The sequence below is a fragment of the Tetrahymena thermophila genome (genome assembly GCF_000189635.1).
Source record: "Tetrahymena thermophila SB210 genomic scaffold scf_8254043, whole genome shotgun sequence".
In the NCBI taxonomy this organism is placed as follows: domain Eukaryota; phylum Ciliophora; class Oligohymenophorea; order Hymenostomatida; family Tetrahymenidae; genus Tetrahymena; species Tetrahymena thermophila.
Window position 1 is genome coordinate 69,823 of NW_002476027.1, and position 13,339 is coordinate 83,161.

General features: G+C 24.2%; 5 protein-coding genes across 5 annotated transcripts; all 5 read left to right on the forward strand. All coding sequences in view use genetic code 6, as the record gives it.

Annotated features, from left to right (window-relative positions):
- Positions 1-607: 607 nt before the first annotated feature.
- TTHERM_00780850 (hypothetical protein) lies at positions 608-3,376 on the forward strand (the record flags this gene model as incomplete). The annotated part of the gene is made up of 4 exons (XM_001026241.4): positions 608-1,053; positions 1,324-1,874; positions 2,313-2,672; positions 2,730-3,376. Exons 1-4 carry the CDS (start codon positions 722-724, stop codon positions 3,374-3,376), a joined length of 1,890 nt encoding a protein of 629 aa, XP_001026241.3. The 5' UTR covers positions 608-721.
- A 588-nt stretch (positions 3,377-3,964) lies between these two features.
- On the forward strand, positions 3,965-4,624 carry TTHERM_00780840 (hypothetical protein; the record flags this gene model as incomplete). Its single annotated transcript, XM_001026240.3, has 1 exon — positions 3,965-4,624. One exon carries the CDS (start codon positions 3,965-3,967, stop codon positions 4,622-4,624), a length of 660 nt encoding a protein of 219 aa, XP_001026240.2.
- A 951-nt stretch (positions 4,625-5,575) lies between these two features.
- Positions 5,576-7,196, forward strand: TTHERM_000780829 (ubiquinone biosynthesis hydroxylase, UbiH/UbiF/VisC/COQ6 family protein, putative; the record flags this gene model as incomplete). The annotated part of the gene is made up of 7 exons (XM_012800624.1): positions 5,576-5,751; positions 5,878-6,244; positions 6,295-6,404; positions 6,461-6,614; positions 6,669-6,913; positions 6,972-7,066; positions 7,114-7,196. The coding sequence occupies 7 exons, from the start codon at positions 5,576-5,578 to the stop codon at positions 7,194-7,196; spliced, it is 1,230 nt and encodes a 409-aa protein (XP_012656078.1).
- Positions 7,197-8,122: 926 nt separating this feature from the next.
- Positions 8,123-9,659, forward strand: TTHERM_00780830 (ubiquinone biosynthesis hydroxylase, UbiH/UbiF/VisC/COQ6 family protein; the record flags this gene model as incomplete). Its single annotated transcript, XM_001026239.2, has 2 exons — positions 8,123-8,246; positions 8,359-9,659. The coding sequence occupies 2 exons, from the start codon at positions 8,123-8,125 to the stop codon at positions 9,657-9,659; spliced, it is 1,425 nt and encodes a 474-aa protein (XP_001026239.2).
- Positions 9,660-11,070: 1,411 nt separating this feature from the next.
- TTHERM_00780820 (hypothetical protein) lies at positions 11,071-12,750 on the forward strand (the record flags this gene model as incomplete). Its single annotated transcript, XM_001026238.1, has 1 exon — positions 11,071-12,750. The coding sequence occupies one exon, from the start codon at positions 11,071-11,073 to the stop codon at positions 12,748-12,750; it is 1,680 nt and encodes a 559-aa protein (XP_001026238.1).
- Positions 12,751-13,339: the final 589 nt, after the last annotated feature.

Here is a 13,339-nt window from a genome sequence, read left to right on the forward strand (position 1 = left end):
ACAATGACTTTTTATTGTTAAATTCCTTACTTAGTATTTAGTTTTAAGAGATTTTAGTTGTGTTAATAGGATTCATTTTGTAGCGTTTATTATTATAATAATCATATCAACTTCAATTAGAATAGAATGCATTTCACTGGATAAATAAAAAAAATATAAATTATTTATCTATAATTTTGGGAATATTCTCAAAAGCAAATATAAAAAATTTCAAATTTCTAATTTATAAAAATTAGTTAATTGAATATGTCTTTTTAAGATTAGAAAGCTTACATTTTAACCATCCTTGAGCTTAAAAATAAAAACTATTTCATTTTTAAATATTACCTTGCTATATATCTTCATACTTACTTTTAGTAAAATTTCTTTTATGTGTTTATTACATTTTAGTTAAAAAACGAATAAAAATAAAAATGAAGAAAATAAAAAGTAAAAATATAAAATATACATTAAAAATGAATAGAAAAATTTTAAATGTTGTTTTTGTACTGTCTATCTTTTTCAAAAAAAAGTTATCTATCTAACTAACTAGCTAATAAATAAATAAATAAAACAAACTAATCTGTATCTTTTTTATTTATTTAATTTAAAAAGATAAAAATTTGCAAACAACTATTTAAATAAAAAGAATTTATTTATAAAATTAAATATTCAAAAAAAATAAAAAAAATCAGATCAATCTCTGTAAGAAAGTAAAAAAAGAATTTAAAACTATCTTAAAATGAACTAATCTAACCCAAATCGTGGATAGACTTCAAGTAGCATGTTTATAACTAGCTCTTAAGTCGTTACCAGTAGCAAGGTTGACACAAATAAGGTCTACAATCCTAACTCTAGAAAGGATTGGAAGTCTGGTACCTAATAGCTTGCTGAAATTTTCTAAGGCAAAGACGAAGAAATAGAATACTGGAAGAGTTAGGTCCAACAACAAGAAATAACAATTTCCTAATTGGAAATTGTAAGAGAATAGAAGACCAACTGTGAACATGAAATCTTACAATTGAAGCAAATTCTCAATCAAAGAGATTATGAAAATGAAGCTCTCAAGAGAAGGTAAAAAAATAATCCTTTACTTATATTTTTAAAAAGTTTTTTAAAAATGACTTTCTGTTTTAATTCCTTAATGTCTGTACATTCTTTTTACTAAGGAAATACCTTATGCTAAGGCTATACTAGTCCATTGATAGCCTTAGTTTATTATTATTTGATAATTTTATCTTTGTTCGATATGAGTTATGTATTTTAGGACTGAGGATGTTCCATCAAAACATAATTTATCAAATTTTAAAATCGATGTTTAAATTTTATTTTTAATAAATAAAGTTTGGATGACACTAATCGTGCTAAGGATGCAAAAATTAATGAACTTGAAGAAAAGTGCACAAACTTAGCTGTTGAAAACGAAAGACTTAGAAATATCATCAATGCTAAAAATGGAGATATTGAAAAGAGTAAAACTATTATAACATAGTTAGAGATTAAGGTTGGTGACATGAAGAGACTTGAAGCCGCCATCCAAGAAAAAGACGGTCAAATCCACTTACTCTTGTAGAACATTGAAGAATGGAAACAAAGAAATGTTTAATAAGAGAGATACATTGAAGAATTAAAGAGATATTAAGACCTTTGCAAGGATTACGAATTCAAGATGGGTTAACTCACTAATGAAATCGAAAGACTCAACAATGTCATCAAGAACTACATTCAAGAAAATGAGAGTCAAAGATCTAGAATCGCTGACCTCGAACTTCAATGTGGTTAAATGCGTTCTTTGGAAGCTCGTATCAAGGAATACGAAAACAGAATTGTTATGCTTACATCTGAAATTAACCGCTTAAATGAAGTTATTGGACAAAGAACTATGGAAGTTCAAGGTAAATTTTACTTTCTAGCTTATTTAGCTAAAAAAAGCATTTGATCAATCAAAATAGGCTCCAATATTGATAGATATTAAGTGTTGAATTCAATAGAAAAAAAAATTCCAAATTTAATTTTGCAAAATAAATTTTGAGATAAATAGATTAATTTCTTTTTAAATAATATTCAAACATATCTAGATAAATTAATTAATTAATTAATTAATAAAAACCAGTTTTTAATTCAAAACGATATAGCGAATCAATTATTTTAATGGGAAATATTTGTTTGCAAAAATCAAACACATAAACATAATTTCAATTAAAAAAATTCCAATTTATTAATATTTGCCTATCTTTATCAATCAAATATAACATTTTTAAATTCACAAAGATGATTTTTTGCTATGACTTAAAAGAAATAAATTGTAAATAATAACTTTGTATTATTAATAGACTGGAAGGATAAATGCAAACAATTAGAAGTTACCATTATTAACTTAAAGGTATTCGAAGAAAAGTGCAGAGATTATGAATAATAAATCAGAAATCTCAGCCAAATGCTCTCCGATGAAAAGGCTAAGTATAGCAATTTGGAAAGACTCTACGAACAAGCCAAGCTTTTGGAAGTGAAGATTAGAGAATACGAAAATAAGGTTGTTTTACTTACTTAAGAAATCGAACGTCTTAACAATGTCATCGGATAAAAGCTTTAGGAATTAGACTAAGCTCGTAACCAAATCTTATAGCTTGAATAATAACTTGTTAAGTATAAGGGTATTGAATAAAAGGTCATTGAATATGAAAATAGAATCAGTAAATAAATAAATAATTTATTTGTATCTAATATAATTTATATTCTAAATAAAATAGTGAGTTTCTCATAAGAAATCGAAAGATTAAGAAGTCTCTTGGACTAACGTTAAGCTGAAATAGATGAATGGAGAAATAAATGCGCCATTCTTGAAGATAACTGCAGAAATTATGAAAATCAAATCCGTATGTTAAACTAAAGAATAATGGAGCTCACCCAATAAATCGATAATTTAACAAGACAATTACAAGATGCTTTAGCTGAAAATGATGACCACAGAGTAAAGAGAAGCAAATAACAAAAGGATTTAATTGACTGGGAAGCTAAGGTAGCCTTGTTAACCACTGAAATCGAACGTCTTAGAACTTTACTTATCAGAAAGGATGAAGAAATCGAACAATGGAAACAAAAGTACTTCAAACTCGAAGCTACTCTTTCTGAACTACACATCTTAAGAGAAAAGAACAGAGTCTTGAATAGTGAAATTGACAGATTAAATGCTTTGATTTCTGAATTAGAAACTGAAAATGCTCAATTAAAACTTTCATTGGTCAATATTAATGACTTATAACTTAAAATATAAGATTTGCTTATGCTCTCAGTATAACTCTTCGCTGAAATCGAATCATTAAGATCCAGAGTTAAGGATAAAGAAAAATAAGTTGACGAAATGAGACGTTCTTCTCTTGCTGCTTACAGAAACTGATATTTAATGATATGAAATTGTATTATAAAAAATCTAAATTAATTAATCCATCCATCCATTTATTCATAAATCCTTCATAATAAATAAATAGTTATTTATATATAAATTAAAAATTTTTATAATTCAGCATCTTGAATTACTTCATAATAATTAATTTTTTAACCTATTCATTTAATGTTCTTTTCATTTTATATTCATTTTTAAATCATTATTATAAGTTTTTTAACTCAACCAATTTATTGGTATTTTCAAAAAATATTCATTTTTAAATTCTTTATTTTTTAATCACCATATGAAAAATACAATATATCTTTATTAATATGTCTTGAAATAAAGGCTTTAGTAAAATGTGATCAAAATTTATTAATATTTAATAAAAACAATTTCATATTAATTTTTTAATTAATTAAGAAAATTTTTATTTCAAAAAAATTATCAGAAAATTAATAAAAATTTGAATTTTGAATTTTTATGAAAAGAAAAGTAAATTAAAAGATTTCTTATCAAAGTAAAAATAAAAGTAAGATATAGATTGTAGCGAAATAGTTTTTCAATGAATATTTTTCAAATACCTCAATCATACCTTGAATGGTTCAGGAAATGATTGTATACCTATCTCCAACAGTACTTAAAAACCAGTAATAACAAGCATCAAGGGGTTTGTTGACTCTATAAAATTCATAAACATAGATTAAAAAAGGATTCGTTGACTCATCCTAAATCATGTTTATTCCCCTAATCGATAGCTTTTTATAACTGTAGTTATTAATACTTCGATGCTTAATGCGCTACAGATCTTACTAAAATACTTTGATAAAGAAAATAATAAGTCAAATGGCAAGGAGATCTAATGACACAGAGACTCAAATAAAGGCTTCAGGTCTTCAGGTAAATTAATTTAGATTCAAGGAGGCATTTTTTCTCAACTTTCAACTGAATACCAAAATATTTGAGATGAACATATAGATTTTAAATAAATTAACAAATTACAGCTATCTCCCGAGCTGCTTCCTATTTATTTAAAACCTACTAAATCATCCAAATAACCAAAATTCAGATTGGACATCTTTCAAAAATTTACTGGAGCAGGCTTACTTAATCCTTAAACCAATAGCGGTTCCTAGGGTAAGTGAGAGATACTCTCCTAAAGCATTCTTCCCGCTCTTGTATTACCCAGTCTTATTTCCCTAGGTAAACGCTCTCCAAGGCAAGACGATAGCTAAATACTTTCAAAATTATTTAAAATGATATAATGCGAGAAATAATTTAAATTTTAGAGATATAATGCGAGAAAAATTGATATAATGCGAGATTGATTAAAAAATAAATAACAATATAAAATAATCCCATAAGATAAATAACCTGACTTATGTGGAAATAAAAAATAAAATAAAATAAAAAAAACAAATAAATAAATAAATAAAATAAAATAAAATAAAAAAATAAATAATAAAACATATAAAATAAATATAAATAATAAACCAAATACCAAAGATAAAAAATAAATATAAACATAAGCAATAAACAATAAACATAAAGAAATATAAAAGCAAATAAAATAATAAATATACAAAAATAAAATAAATAGTAATAAGTATATATGTACACGCATTTTTTTTGAAATATTTTTAATTAAAATTTTATTAATAATTTTTATTTTTAATATTTGCAATCTTAATCAAATTACTGCAAACTTTAAATTATTCGAAAAAGTATGATTTTAATTGGTATGTTTTTTAAAAGAAATAAACATTTTTTATAATGTGAATGAATTGAAAATTAAATAATAATATTCATTTGACTAAAATTTCGTTTCTATTTAATAATAATTCATAAAAGGGAAAAAAATAATACTATAGTTCTGTACAGGCATATATTTTATGTTAAAATTTAATACTATTTTATTTGTAATCTTATAAACTTATTGATGATTTTCAATTTATTTGGATTTAGTATTTTCAATTTGATTGATATTTTCTTTAAAAGAATTAAATTATTTTATTTTTTAAAATGTAAATTAATTTTAAAAATTAAATAATATATTGATTTTATTAGAATTCTAGCTTTATTTAGTAATATTTAATAAATTAATACTAGAATTTATTTTTTTTAATTAAAAACTCTATTTATGAATAAAAAGTTTCAAATTGATTTATATATTTAATTAACATTTTGATTGGTTATTTTTTATTAAAAACTATGAAACATAGTCAAAATATATTGCAATCTGCAAAACAAATTCCCTAAAATGATTAGGGAGGTATTATGGGAAGAAAAGGATTAACAGTTAATATATTATAAAATTAGTAAGAGGGTAGTAGATAACCTATTACTAAAGAGTAAATGGAAAAGCATAGGAGAAATGTATTTGAAAGGTAAACATATGTACATGAGATTATTTAAATTATTTAATTGAATTGGAGCATTTTAGATGAAATTATTAAATTATGCTTCACAATATATACTATTTTCGTTATGTAAAGATTTATATAATGATAAAGGCTGAAAAAAAGAACTTTAAGGGGGAAAATTATAAATCTCATCGATGAAAATATGTATTTTAGGTGCAATCATTTATTAGAGCATTAAAAGAAAATGAAAAATCTTCACGAAAATGGAATGTACTATAAGACTTTATTTTATAAAGAAAAGTTGTAAGAAGAAAACTTCAAAAAGAAACCAATGGTGTTTTCTAAACCACAATCAAATGATTTTTATCCTATGTCCAAAATTATCAGTAAAGTTGATGAAATTGAGCTTAATTAAGTCTTTGATAGATATGATCCTTAATTCACCAATGAAGATGAAGAAACCATGATGGCTTTTAAAAAGATATGCTAGCGCTTGACAAAAGAGGAGTTACTTGAAGTAAAAATAAAAAAGTTTTAGCAATTTCAAATAATTTTTGTTTTTATAAGGTTGGTGAGGATCCAAATTATTTTATAGTTAAACAAAATCATAGATAAAGGTATTAGTTGCTTAATCCTAAGCTTTGGGATGATGTAGCTGGACTAAAATATTAATTAGAGTAATTTTTAAAATAAAGCTTAGAAAATAAAGTAATGTCTTTATTTTAACTTAAAGCAACGAAGAACAAGATACTAAAAAAGACGCTTAGGAATTTTACCCTACTAAAATTGTTCATTTTAAAAGTGAAAGGATATTACAATCTCTTGATAAATCATCTAGTAAAAAAAAAATAATACACTAAATAGATCCTATCTAGAAGAAAAATGAGGTATAATAAATTTAAAGAGATATTAAAATTTAGTTTCATAATTATTAAAACAAGTTTATTGAATAATTGAGAGGCTATTTAATTGAAAAACATCATGAAAGACAAGAAAGATTTGAAAAAAAGGCCTTAATTGAGGAATAAAATAAATTAGATAAGAAATATGATATAGAACAAAAGTACACTGAAAAGATAATTAGAGCAGAAAAAACTATAAATGAAATCAAAGATGCTGTGTAAAGATAGAAATTAGAAAACCAAAAAAAGGAGGAGTAGCAGTTAATGTTAATTGAAAAAAACAGGTAAAAAATTATTTCAAAAATTTTTATTTTATAAAATAATTAATTTTTATAATAAAAGATTAAAGTAAAAAGAAGATGATGAAATATTTCTATTAAACACACATCTTAGAAGGATGCTTATTGAGCATTAAGTGGATGAAAACAAAAGCAAAGGTAATTTTTCTTTTTTTTGTAGAGAAAAAATTTACTTTTTTAAATAGTTATAAATTAGAAATTAACAAAAGTTAAGACTCTGTAAAAGTATTAAGCAAACAAATAAACTTAGTTAGTTGATTAACAGTGAAATTAAATGTTTCATATAATTTATATTTTAAGAAACTATTATAAGCATAAAAAAACTTCTATCATTTTTAAATTGCTTATTTTTTATAATTTATAATTTTTCAAGAAGTTTTTATCATTATAATTTTTTATTAAATTTATTTTCTATGCAAAATTTATAAATTTAAACTTTATATTTTCAAAATAATTTTTTTACATTAAAAAATGGATTACTATTCAAAAAAATACAAATTATCTCAATCATATGAATCAAAAAAAATCTAAAATATCAAGATTTTTAAATTTATAAAAATGAAAATTGTCATTTATTATACATTTTAAATATGTTTTTTTTATTTTTAATAACTTTTAATAATCCAATTATATATTTAATTTATATTTAAAAATTGTTTTAAAAATTCGTATTTACAGTTTATTTTTTAACATTAAAAACAGAAATAATAATAAAATAAACACATTTAATAATTTTATATAAATAATGAATGATTTCTTAAACTTATTAGTTAAAAAAGCTAGAATTTTATTTTAAGTTAATAAATATAAAGAATATAGTAATTAATTTAAGTTTAAATAATATTTTTGCATGTAAATAATCGTGAAAATTTAATTAAATATTTGAAGTATTTATACGATTATAATTATTTTATTTTATTTTTAATATAAACGAAATAAATTTTTAAAAATCTAAAATGAATTAATTTAAAACTTAGAATGTTTTACTCATTTTATAAAATTTAATGATTTTTTTTAGTTAAATATGTTAAAAATATTTCAATAAATAAATAAATACTTAACTTGATGATAAATGAATAAATTAAAATTTTTCTTTTGAGTGTTATCTGCTAATTTATGTAATTGATTTTAAAGATATGATTCTTTTTAAAGATAATTTCTGTTTAAAAAATAAATTATTTACAATTAATCTAAATGAGCTTTATTAAATTAACATAAAGAATTAATAGAAAATCTTAAATTTATAATTGTTTATCATAGTATTTTTTTGGAACTGCTACTTACAAAGGTAAACCATACTATGACGTCGTGATTTCAGGTATTTACGAGTTTTTATTTAATTTTATCCTACAAATATTATAAAACTACTTATCAGAACAACATTTTTTCAATATTGAGCAAGTAGAAATTTATTAATTTAATTAATTAAGGATGTGGTCCAGTTGGAGCAGGATTTGCATGTGCTTTATCTAATAGCCCATATTTTTAAAGAACTTCCAAAGATGAAAGTAAGAGCATTTTGATACTTGATAATTAGAAGCCTCCTAAAATCGAAGAAGTAAGCCTTAATCAAACACCTGATTAGCGTGTTTATAGTATTAGTGGTTCAAGTTAAAAATTTTTGTAATCAATTGGAGCATGGAATTTGCTAGATCACAAAAGAATAGGCAAAACTGAATAAATGTAGGTATGGGAAAGTAATGGATAAGGATACTTGAAATTTCACTTATCAGAAAGCTAATAAGACTCTAATTTAGGTTTATTGATGGAAAACAATAATATTGTTGCAGCTATAGTTAAGCGTTTAGAAGAATTAGACCAAGTTGAGTTTGCCATTCCTGATTCTATTGAAAAGTTTGAAGATAGCTAAGAAAACGATAATATATAATTGATACAATTAAAGAGTGGTAAATAAGTTTATGCAAGATTAGTAGTAGGTAGTGATGGTCGCTATTCAGCAGTTAAAGAAAAAAAAGGAATCCCTACTTATGGCTGGATGTATAATTAAATGGGTGTTGTTTGTTCCATAAAAACTACAAAGGCAACCAAAAATACTGCCTATCAAAGATATTTAGAAGGTGGCCCACTTGCAATCTTACCCCTTTGGGATGATTATAGTTCAATTGTATGGAGTGTACCACCATATTAATACGAAGAATTGATGAAGCTATCTGATGAGGCTTTCCTTAATGAGCTAAACCATGCTTTATGCAAACCAAGCATTATGGATACTCCTACATTAGCATTAACTCCAGAGGCCAACAAGAGTGATTTTACTTCTCCACCAATAGTTACATAAATTTGTAATAAGAGATTAGCTTTCCCTCTAGCATAGCTCTAAAGTAGAAGATATATAGATAAAAATGTAGCTCTTATTGGTGATGCAGCTCATTCTATTCACCCTCATGCTGGTTAAGGAGTTAACATGGGATTTAATGATGCAGTAGCATTAGCTAATATTGTTATTAAAAATAAAAGAGTAGGTCATAACATAGGTGATATTATTTCACTTTAAGAATATGAAAACTAAGCTAAGTTATTTAATTATGCAAATGCTATATCTATGGAGTTTATCAAAAAGATGTATGAATTACCTGGCCCTTTTGCATTCATAAGGAATGTTGGTGCAAATATTATAAACAATAACTCCTTTTTAAAAGAAAACTTTATGAAGGTTGCTTCTCATCATCCTCTTGCACCTTCATCTTATGAATGGGAAAGTTAAAATTGATACGAAACTAAAATACCCAATATTATCTATTACTATGCAAAAAAATAATTAAAAAGTGATTGAATTAATAATCTACAAGAAAGATATGTCATAAAACTAATTATGCTAAACTTTACATTTCTTTAATTTATATATAAGTAAATCAGTATATAAATATTAATTTTGCAAATAAAAATTTTCATCCCGTATTTTAAAAACTTTTTTTTGAATTTAAATGAATTAATAATACAGGTAAAAGCAAAATTGCAACAAAAAAATTAAAAAATAACGTTAAATATGAAAGTAAAAATTTGAGAAAATAATCACTGAAATTAATAATAAATTCATTGACTTAAACCTGCATTAAATAATTGTAATTTGTTTCTTTTCCCCAAGAAAACTCTTTTATAATTTTATTTAGGCCAAATATTCATGAGTAAATTTATAATTTAGTGTATGGCGCTCATAACTTTTTTGATGAGTTAAGCTGATATTATAATTAAGTATTTTTGATTATAAATTATTAATAAAATATATTGAAAAACCGTTTTTATGAAATTTTCATCATTTTTTTATCAAATATGAGAATTAATTTTTAAAAATATTAACAGAAATGCAAAAATTCTACTTACTCTTTAGTAAAAACAAGGGATAAAAATGATAAATTAAAGTAGCATTGTAAATTTATATCTTTTGAATCTTTAGATTGATAAATTAGCCTTGAAAGTTATAATTACTGAACTCTTTCTTATGTTTTTGATAAGGATTTTGTTTTTTATGGCATAAAAAATTTAATCTAGCTATTAAGGAGATAAAAGGAGGGGGATAACTACTTACAATAGAAAAAATAATGCAAATCAAATATAGGATTATTTACATACATTCAATGAAAATTGATTGACAACCGTTTAAAGTAAACAAAAAAAATTTGGTATTCTTTTTCTATTTTGATAATATAAGAAATTATAATTAAGGTATGAAACATAAAAAGCAAATGTATTAACTAATTAGATGATTAATTAGCTAATAATGTCTTCTAATTATTAAGGTAAAATACTCAGACAAAATTAATAAGTATTGATTTCTTCATTGCAAAAAATAATGCAAAGGTAAATAAATGAGTTGGAATCAAATCAAAGCTAATTAGACGAGTCTGATAACTTGTAATTCTTATTTTAATAAATAATCAAAAAAGTATTAATTCGATTAAAGCAAAAACTAAAAAAATACAAGAAAAATCCTTAAAGGTTTACCAATAATAAATAGCAAAAATTTACACATCCAATAGTAGAAAAACAAACAAGCGAAGATAAAAAATAAATAATCAATCATTTGATCACAAAAAGGAAAACTAAGAATAGCTTAAATATTTTTATAATAGAATAAAACTATCCTTTAAAAAGTTTATAACTAAAAACTTAGTATATTTTAAATGATTTTGGGATAAAATAGTAAAATTATCTTAAATACTAGTAGTTTAGTAAACACTACTATTTACAATAATTAAATAGTATGTCCAAGAGGTTGCAGGGGATATAATGTTGTTTAGGAAGGTAGTACCTCATGCAGCTCTTGTGGTCTTGTTCTTAAATAGGAAGATTTAGTACCAGAGTCTTTTGGAGGTATTGGATTTGACTTTTAATCAAACAAAAGATAAGAAAATGCTTACGGATCAAGCAGTTCAAATGGAATTAACTAAGAAAATAGATAGCGTGAAATAAGCAAGTAGATAAGCGAATTCTGCACATAGTATACCTTGAATCTAAATGAAAGAGAAGAAGTAAGCTAAATAGTAGAAGGTATGTTAGGCATTATGGATGCAAAGAAAAAAAAATGCCGCTCCCTTAAAAGTTTAGTAGCAGCCTGCTTCTATGAATTTAATAAAAAGTTACACAAGTCTATTCCAATCAACTAAATGTGTAAACATTTCATGATCAAGCAAAGAAAGCTTTTGAAATACACTAAAAAATTATCGAAGTATCAAATTTAAATTAAATCAGAGTCAATCACTCACTCTGAGCGCATAAGAAATGAATGGGATGAAGTAATGAACACAGTAACTGATAAAATAAAGTGCTTCTTACTCACAGGCAATTCTTCATCAATTTATAACAGTACTTACAAGCCTGAAGTTAACAACTTTGCCTTTGGCTAAGGCCTGAATTTACTTGGATAAGAATAAAATTCGAATGAAATAACTACATGTAATATAGCTTATAAATAGCAAATTAAAGATATTGAGTAAAACTAAACCACTAAAAAGATTGAAATGATTAAACAAAAGATTAAGGCCCTCTATAATTGTGAGTATTTAAGCGTCACTCGCATGGGAAAGCACCCAACAAATTACATTTGTACTTTGATGTATGTCATCCTTAAATCTATGAATATTGAATTCAAGAATAATAAATTCTGTGACTAAGTTGGAATCAAATATTCTACCTTATCCCGCGAAAAGAAAGAAATTATGCAATACTTGTGTAATAGCTTGCTCATAAGCCCTCCAATAACTCCAATACCGCCGCGGATTTAATCCGTACTTACCCAACTTAATTAGCTCTCTGCTTCTAAATAAGAGAGTCCTTCTTTTACTAATAAGCTATCTGGCGATTTTATTGCTTATACTTTAGAGCATGTTATTAGTATTAATAATAATATGTAAAATGAAGATGAAAATCACTCAACTTCCTCCACCCCTGTTGAAGTTAACTAAATTAATTAAACTACTTTCTGTGATTCTCTTCTTCTTCAAGCAATTAACGACAAAAATTCAATGGGCTTGATTGATTCTGTTATAGTCACCCCAGATACTCAAATCAATAAGTCTAAAAGAATCAATTTAGATGACTCTTTTAGTTTTGAGAGTTGTCCAAGCTCCCAGCAGCAGAGTCCAATACGGAGGCAGGCGCAGGCGACGAGTCTGAACCAGCTTACTAGCAGTAGTAGTAGCAGTAGTGATAGTAGTTGTAGTGGCAGTAGAAATAATACCAGTAGCCCATCTTCTGTTGGTAATTCTGAAGATGAGAACGAAGATGCCAAAGCTTCTATATCCAGTGCTGTTGCTAATGCTAAAAAGCAACCGAATCCTAAAATTGAACACTATAAACAATGAGAAAATAAATATTTTACTCATTTTTATCCTCATAAAAAGTGAGGATATTTGTTGTACTTGAAAATAGTACACACACGAAGAGCATATTGCTTTTCAATAAACCAACCTTAAATAGTTTACTAATATATTAAAGTACAAAGGAAAAGTGCAAATTTAAAAATTAACTAGGATAAATATTCAAAAAATGTGATCTTTCTATTAATAATATTTTCTCTTTTTGAAAAGAGTTAAATACATAGCAGGAGCTCATTTTTAGTTTAGGTACTTTTAGATAAAAAATACTTAAAAATAAATAGATATTTTTAAATTGTTTAAAATCAAAAAGAACTTTAAATGTTAAATAAGAAAAATCTTCTTAGTGTGTATCTTGATTTAAAGACAACTTAATATCGATATATCTAATAATTTTCTACTCTAAAACTAATAGAATTTATCCAATAATATATAAATTTAAATTTATGAAATCTAATATATATATATGAATAATTTATATGTAGTTTAGATTTGTAATAGATATTATTCTTTTTTAATACTTTTTTAAATAAAATATTTTTTAATTAAAAAATAATCAACTCTTCTATTTTTAATT